Source organism: Fragaria vesca, linkage group LG6 (genome assembly GCF_000184155.1).
Source record: "Fragaria vesca subsp. vesca linkage group LG6, FraVesHawaii_1.0, whole genome shotgun sequence".
Taxonomy (NCBI): Eukaryota; Viridiplantae; Streptophyta; class Magnoliopsida; order Rosales; family Rosaceae; genus Fragaria; species Fragaria vesca.
In genome coordinates, this window is record NC_020496.1 from 13,082,035 (window position 1) to 13,090,439 (window position 8,405).

The 8,405-nt window shown below is 38.6% G+C and overlaps 2 protein-coding genes across 2 annotated transcripts; both read right to left on the minus strand.

The window, feature by feature from the left end:
* Nucleotides 1-525: 525 nt before the first annotated feature.
* Nucleotides 526-2,957, minus strand: LOC101304303 (fructose-bisphosphate aldolase cytoplasmic isozyme-like). The gene is made up of 3 exons (XM_004302975.1): nucleotides 2,870-2,957; nucleotides 2,019-2,246; nucleotides 526-1,777 (listed from the first exon to the last, which is right to left on the minus strand). The coding sequence occupies exons 1-3, from the start codon at nucleotides 2,895-2,897 to the stop codon at nucleotides 957-959; spliced, it is 1,077 nt and encodes a 358-aa protein (XP_004303023.1). The 5' UTR covers nucleotides 2,898-2,957; the 3' UTR covers nucleotides 526-956.
* A 4,479-nt stretch (nucleotides 2,958-7,436) lies between these two features.
* LOC101294969 lies at nucleotides 7,437-8,405 on the minus strand. The gene has a single exon (XM_004305315.1). The coding sequence runs from the start codon at nucleotides 8,403-8,405 to the stop codon at nucleotides 7,437-7,439; it is 969 nt and encodes a 322-aa protein (XP_004305363.1).

Sequence of the window (8,405 nt, forward strand, 5' to 3'; positions counted from 1 at the left end):
GAGAGAGAGAGAGAGTTTTAGTTAGTTTTACTAATAATAGTTGAGTTTTCAAGATTTGCCAAAATAAACATCTTAAAAGAGGTATAATACGTAAAATAAGTCAATTTTTTCTCAAACAAAAAAGTAAAACATCCACAACAAAATTAGTTTCTCTCAACACATGAATCTAGAATACACCTAGTGATGCCTTATTATAGTTGTTGCAGTAGAGGTTCTTTTATTTCCTCCCAACTCTGCTCATATAGAGGTAGATAGAGGTAATGTAATGTCTCTATTGTGATATATTCTGAATTGCATAGAAACTAAAAATCTGTGCCAGAGTGTGGACATTCCTTGGTCAATCCAACTGTATCAAACAGATTCGCAATTGTGTCATCGAAACTGTCCATTTCTTTGATAACAATGGAGGAATAAATAGTCTTCCATTTTACTTCAGGACATATATGCATAAAGGAGAGATATGGCCTAATGGACAAGGGTGACAACATTCCAGAGTGTGAGAGCAAAAGCTCCCAAAAGCCAAACAAAAAAAAAATCTGACCAAAGCTTCTTCAGTTGTGTAAGAGACTAATAGGATGTGCTATAAAGTTGGTTGCAATTTAAACCTTTTCGCAAACAGAACGCCGGTACCTCAATTTTCTCCATACACGCACTGAAGAGGTCTGGTGACGAATATGAGATGCAATGCAATATAAGACATCAAAATCAAAGATTAACCAAAATTACCTAACACACGAGTAGTTCTCCAACTAAACCAAATTAAGGGGTAAATAACAACTCTCTTTGCTTGCTAATATTCCTCAAGCTTATATCAGACTAGCATCTCATCCCGAGTTTATAGAGAAAATGGTTTTCCCAAAAGGACCGACCTATACTAGGACAGAAGACATAGAGAGAACAAGCTACCAAACAATGACAGAAGAGACATAGAGAGTACATGCTACCAAACAGCTCGATTAATACTTGTAGTCCTTGACATGAAGACTCTCTGCAGCACCCTCACCAAGCTTGGCATCGCCCTTGTATGTTCCCAAGGTTGCCTCTGAGTTGGCCTTGGCCCTTGTGAGGAGAGCCTCCTGGGCAGCCTTGACATTCTCTTTCTTACCTGACCAAGCCTTGAGAGTGCTGGCCTGAAGAGCACGGCCAAAAGAGAAGGAAAGAGTCCATGGCTTCTTTCCCTTGAGCTGGTTCATGGCGTTAAGGTTGAGGGTAGCCTCCTCCTCACTCTGTCCACCAGACAAGAACACCACAGCAGGGACCGCCGCAGGGGTAGTGCGCTGCAAGGCACGAACTGTGTACTCAGCAATCACTTCTGGTGAAGCCTTCTTGGCTTCAGATCCAGGAGTGACCATGTTGGGCTTCAAGAGAGTTCCTTCAAGAAGGACGTGGTGGTCATTGAGAGCCTTGTAACATGCAGCAAGGACGCGCTCAGTCACATCAGCGCACTTGTTGATGTCATGGGGTCCATCAACAAGGATCTCTGGCTCAACAATGGGTACCAAGCCATTCTCCTGGCAGATGATAGCATAACGTGCCAATCCATTAGCATTCTCATTGATGGACAGCTGAGATGGCTCATTGGGACCAATCTTGAGCACAGCACGCCATTTGGCAAACCGGGCACCAGCTTCGTAGTACTTTGCGCAGCGTGCACCAAGGCCATCCAGACCCTGGGTTGTGGTCTCACTATTGGTACCAGCAAGCTCAACAACACCCTTGTCAACCTTAATGCCAGGGAGAACACCACCTTCCTTCAAGACCTCAACGAATGGTTTGCCTGCAACATTCATGGATCATCAATAAGGCAACGGCTCCAGGATATTTAGGGAACCAATATGTAACTAAGACCATAATCCATATAAACTCTTAATACTTAAAGCAACATTCAATTGAACTGAAGATTTATAGATTAGAGATGCAATTACAAGTGGCGAATTATATTGCAAAGGTAACCGATGGTAAGCATTGAAGAACTTGGCAATAAAACAACAACATTACAAAGAGGAGTTGTCAAATACCTTCAGCTGTCTTCTGGTAGAGGGTCTCCTCAAAGAGGATCACTCCACTAAGGTATTGGAGTACACCAGGGGCAGTGAAGAGGAGCTCACGAAGAGCGCGCCTGTTTTCCTCAACATTCTCAACTTTGATGCTGTCGAAACGTTTTCCAATGGTGCCAGTAGACTCATCAGCAGCTAGAATACCCTTTCCAGGGGTGCCAATGTAGGCAGCATTCTTAATGAGCTCATCTGGAACAAACAAAAAATTCGGTACCCACAAATGATAAACTAATCAGCATACTCCTAGATACAGGCAAAACTTGATCAAAATCACAATCCCTCGATATTTCTAAACAAATGATATGCATGCTTCAATCGACGACACATAAAATCTCTTCAGGTACCAAGTTCAAAATCACGGCATGGCCATCAATAACAGATGGAATACTAGAACGAAAGGATATAAATCATCCGAAAACATTACATGCAATTGCCCCCCAAAATCAAAGATCTCTAGCACACACAATTATGCAACAAAACTCATAACCAATATTGAATCACATAAGCACCCACTAACATAACTAGATAAGCACCCAAATCAAACAACATAATTATAAAATCAGTGAACAAAAATAAAAACAGAGTATATAGTCACTGGTAAAAGCACTGGCACAAACTGATCCAATACACCATCCAAAACTTAAACCCAACATGCAAATACATCATAGAGATCATTCACAGTCTGTCGAATCAGGCCGAGATAACACCAAAAACCCATGAATCAAAAGATGGCGAGCGATTGAAACAGAGAAAAGTTCACTAAGTTTACAAACAAGGAACAAAAATTAAAGAGGTGGGTTGTAGACGATTACCATGGTACTTTCCCTTGTAGGCCGTCATTTGGAGAAGGAGCAGATCGGAAGCGGAGATGTGAAGACGGTTGTGAAATAGAGATAGGATGATGATGATGGAGTTGATGGGATTAGGGCTTTAATATGAGAGAGCCGAGGCCTTGGGGATCACGTTGCTCACTCTACTCATTTACTCTTTTGCCCTTCCATATTTGGGTTTTACCGATCCATATGATTCCCCCATAAACCCTTCAAAAAAATATAATACCCTAAAAATGGTTTTTTTGTCCGAAATTCACTAGTTCCGAGATTGAAAACTGAAATTTTTGTCCGAAATTCACTGGTTCCTCTGCATCCGTGTATATCGAAACTGTAACAATATTTACGTGGTTAGTAATTGACTACGAAAATTATGTTATATAAACTTATCAGTGAAAGAAAATTATTTTGTAATTGAATTGTTTGGCTTTAACCATTGGACATTTAAGAAGAATTGAGCACAATTTCCTGAATCGAATATGCAAGAGGATCTAGTCAACACCACCGTCTAAGATTACTTATATTCACTCGGATCTCTTTCGATTTCGTCAAGATCCTCACAAGAGTGAAATGAATAGTATTCTCTTTCTACTAGAAAGAGGGCTATATCAATTTTCACATCTACATATGATTAAGTATGTTGAGGGTTTTGATTTCATCGAAAAAGTTTTACGTGATTACTAGCGATTTTAACTTCATGTTTATGAGTTGCAGAGAACAATCTCACATATGATGTTTTTTTTACCAATCACTATATAGATGACATATTATTGATTAAGTTGATAATTTAGATATGAATCACTGACATCGATAATGAAAATCTTTGTTGTTACATTTTAAATTTCGTGTGAATCGTTTTACTAGCTTATTTACCTCAAAGTAGCCAAAAGAGAACGGTTGGACAATTAGCGAATAATTGAAAATGAAATAAAAAGGGTGAGGGGTATAATAGGCAAACCAATTAGATGAAGGCAAATTACTGCCTTAGCCAAAACAAGCTTCTGGAAACCACTGCGGTGAAATAGGTGGGTAGGGAAGGGTCAAAGTATCGTGATGAGAAAGAAAAGAGAGCCGCAAAACCCAATGCATAAAACGGTGGGCCGGATCGGAGAGCGATTCTGGAGGCCCTTATTCATCGGAATACCAGATATCAAAGACCACGTTTTAGGGGCGCCAAGTGGGTTTTAGCTTTATACCTTCTCTATATATCTCAACTCTAAGATCTTAGCTCTATATATGGATTTGCCTGATTGCCACATGCCTTTCTTTTACCCCATTTCTGACTTTACTCCGGATGAAATTTGCTTTCATCTCACCAAAACTCATGATGATCTAGCAAGTTTACGCAAGCCGATTTGCAACACCATTTGATTCCTTAAAAATGTGACGAAGAATTACAAAATTGTAAGCCTTTATGTAATGACCACAATCAACTAGAATAGTACTAGAGCGCACCTTGTTCCTGCAATTGTGAATGTCTGGATTGGTGATCAAGACGATGAAGGCCAAAGCTCTCTTTCATTTGGAGGATGCAACTCTGTTCCAAACTGTTAAAAGTATTTGTAATATGTTGAGTGTGGCCATAGCACAACATTGCCTGAAAAGAAAAAAGAAAAAAGAACAGAACAGTTAGAACTATCAATTCAGGAAATGCTTCCAAGTGTAAATGAGCAGGTCACCGTCCATAAGAGGTTGCAATTTAAAATGAACTATTTCTTCTGTAATTGTAGTGCTTGAATGTTTGACTTTATGTCCTCAAAAAAAAAAACTAGAATAGTACTAACCTCAGCCAAATCTCCATCCTCAGTAACCAGAGCCTTCATTATAGTAGCACAGATCAATCTTTCGAGCTCTCCAATCAACCGTAAAGCTAGCTTTTGGCATTCTTTGAGGAACTTTTTGGTTTAAAAGTTTGATCCAACAAGTCTTAAAACCGAAGGTGTAGATGAGATCGATATGACGTTACTTCGTGCATGGATTGCAGAATCCCGGACACTGCAAACCATAGTGCACAGTTTAGCTTTTCAATTACGATCGAAACCATTGCCACTTCTGATGTGATTTTAGGTGCTCATTGCAACTGATTTAAACTTTTTAGCATTCTAGGCTAATTTTAGCCTTTCAAATCGAATCAAATTCTCTCATGCTAACCAACTCGATCATTCGCCAAACTTTTTCCTTCGGTTTATCAACAAACAGAAATAAGTGATTCGATGGAACACCCCTACTAAAAATCTCTTGCACTTACAAATCCCATAACTTGTTAATGAGATGGTGACTTAAATTTATTGGCACATGCGAGGCTGGACCTAACAATTTGCAATCTTGCACTGAAATTAAATCAGAGAAAATGGTAGCCATGGACGACGTTTGTTCCTGTATTATGTTTAAGTCTGTCATCTTCATGCAACTATCCAACTCTGTATATACTCGACGGAAACCTCAACAATTCACCACTTTAGATGGTGGAGCCTGCTTAGTTATAGAGTAGGAGCTTTCCCAGTTGTTCACAAATTGTGTGTGTGTTTTTTTTTTCGACAAGTGTTCACAAATTGTGTTGAGAATATGACCCGAAAATGACACAAACTACACGGGATTATCAAGGATCACTGTTGCCTTTCTTATTCATGCATGTGTTGTGATATGATTCATACAGTACAGTACTGTTCTACTTGTTTTGTGTTTCAAATTTTATACTTTGGATTAAGAATGTTAGGAATTTGGCTCTTGCATCATCTTGACATTGAAGACCCAAAGCTCATCTATTACAAAGTTGCTCAAAGTTGACAACTAGAAAACACTAACCTGTGTTTTTCTAACCGTGAAATTGAAATTTATGGACCGTTATATGATATATGAATTGATACATGATATATGAATTGATACAATTCATATGAGTAAATACATCATTACTAATAAATTTATCGGACTAGTTACATACAAAACTAATAATAACTGTCTTCTAACACCTTAAATTGAAAATAACTTGGCCGGACTAGGATTATTAACAAAACTAGCTAGACATAAAGACTAACTGGCCCCAAGTATAGTCCCCATCCATAGCCCTCAACTAATTAAGTTTTATAAGTTTTCAGCAAGGTTCCAACTAATACTTGATGCTAACACAACCCAATCATGAAATAACATGACCTTAAACCCCAACCAAAGTATCAAAAAAAAGTACCTTACTTGGGTTAAAGACTTGAAGGTGTTCAACAAAAGAACATTGGTGGCTTGAACCAGTGGCGGATCCAGGATTTAACACTAGGGTGGGCTTGAATTTTTTTCTTCTTCCAGTTGATTGAAACAATAAGAAAATTTAACGATAGTCTAAAATATTTAACTAAAATATAGTAGATATATATACACTTGATTTATTGAGATGCAATAAGAAAATAAGAACCCAGCCAAAATGTACTACCACTTGACCAATTAATAAGAATTTTTTTTAGAACTATGAATATTAAATAAAATAAAAGGGGGTTATGAAATAATGAAATCAAAACTAATACCAAAATACCAAACATCTTACCAAACAAGATTATGACTCATAGTCTATAAGGCCCATTGTATAAGAGTAAGAAGTAAGAAAAAGCAAAAAAAACACAAAAAAAACAAAAAAAAACAAGAAAAAGAAGCCTATAAGGCCCATTGTATAGGAGTAAGAAGTAAGAAAAAGGGATGAAAAAAAAAAAAAATTTCTCAACCTAGGAGTCGAACCTAGGTGACTAGGTTTGCTGTAATTATGCTAAACCAAGTCTACAAATGCTTCAGCTATGCTTCTTCTCTATCCGTTAACCATTTTATTCAAACATTCTTGGTTGGGCCTGAGCCCCACCAAGCTCTTACTTGGCTCCGCGTCTGGCTTGAACTGCAACAAATAATAAGTATCATGTAGAGCAATGTCTAACCCAGAATTTGATGTTGTTGGAACACCAAAATACGGTCGATCTCGGCTCAAATAGATTCAATAGCTATGCCGGAATTTGCTTTTGTCTTGACATTCACTCTAAATCGAGGGTATGACTTGCTCTAGTTTCCTATTGTCATCGTCTACACTCCATTCTATTCATGCAAAAAACAATGTTATAATGGTGATCCATAAAAATTGGGCATGCTACAATGTCATGTTAAATGTTAGTACCTACTACCTAAAACGGGCAATACTTGTCCCCTGGGTTTTAAAAAGCCAAATCTCTATAAGCCTGAATTCATAAGACCAATAATCACCAAATAGGAAAACAATTTCAATCTGGGTATCCTTCCCAACAGGTAATAATGAAGCTAAGCTTTGCCTTAGAAGGGAAAGAGAGATAGAGAGAAACACAGGATTTTAATGCCAGAAATGTTTCCTGTAAAATTTGATTCTATACAGTTTTGAGTACAAGTAAAGCATATAGCTCCCTATAAACCTGAAGATTAACCATTATATCTTTCAGGTTTAAAACCCATAAAACCAAACAAGAACTCATAAAGTCACCGTTAATTATAAGTCTTTTTCTGCTCACTAAGAAATATTTGAAAGAAGAAAAACAAGAAAAAAGATTTATCAGTCAGGGTTCTTACAGGCACATATCAACAAGGAAAACTCAGGCCTGTCCTGTCCCTTGTGTTCAAGAACCTTCTCTTCCAGCCAGAGCCTGCTATCCAATCCACTCCTAGTCCTGAACATGAACACAGCACGCCCAGATTTCGGGTTGAACAACCAGTCATGAATGTCCCACATCAAGTCCACAAGCAAACCATCTAAAAAGATTGCCTGGTTCCCTCTGAAATTCCACTTCAACCTCTTCACCTGAAAAATATTCTTCTTGTCAATCGAAACCGTTAGCACCGGGCCTTTGGACCCTCCTTCGTCGTCTCTGTCACACTTGATCAGAATGTCATGAGCTATTCCTGAGTCGCAGAATTGAGCCTTGGTTGAATACACAGCATTACCAGAGACATGCTCACTCCTGGAGACCAATGAGAATTTCTGCTGTGATATGAGAGTCTTGTACTTCTTCAAGTCCAGCACTTCTTCAATTTTGTCACCGATGATTAGACCAAGCTCTGAGTCTGCCATGACCAATACATAGAAACCACTTGCTGGCTCTGGTCCTCCATTGTCATAATCAGCAGTGGAGAAATCCCAAAACACTTCTATCTTTAAATTGCAGGATTGGAACGTCCTGCTACCCTTTTCCTTCTGCAGTCTCTGGGAACTCGAACTCGACGATGATTTTGATTCCTCCCAAGATGAGGATGAGGAGGAGAAGGAGGAGGAGGAGGAGGAGGAATTCGTTTTGTACTCATCTACATTGACAACGAGTCCATGGCCTAGAATTCTGTTGTACCAAGTAAGAGTGATGAGAAGCTGCTTATGGTTCAAGAGCTTGGCTTTGTATATGCATGTAACTTCCTTTGGGACTGAAGGAGTCAGCTTTGGGGTTACATAGGCTCTGCTTGAAGGACCTGAACAATATGAATCGGATACCTTAATAGCATGTTCATTGTAACAAGTAGCTATACTCCTCAT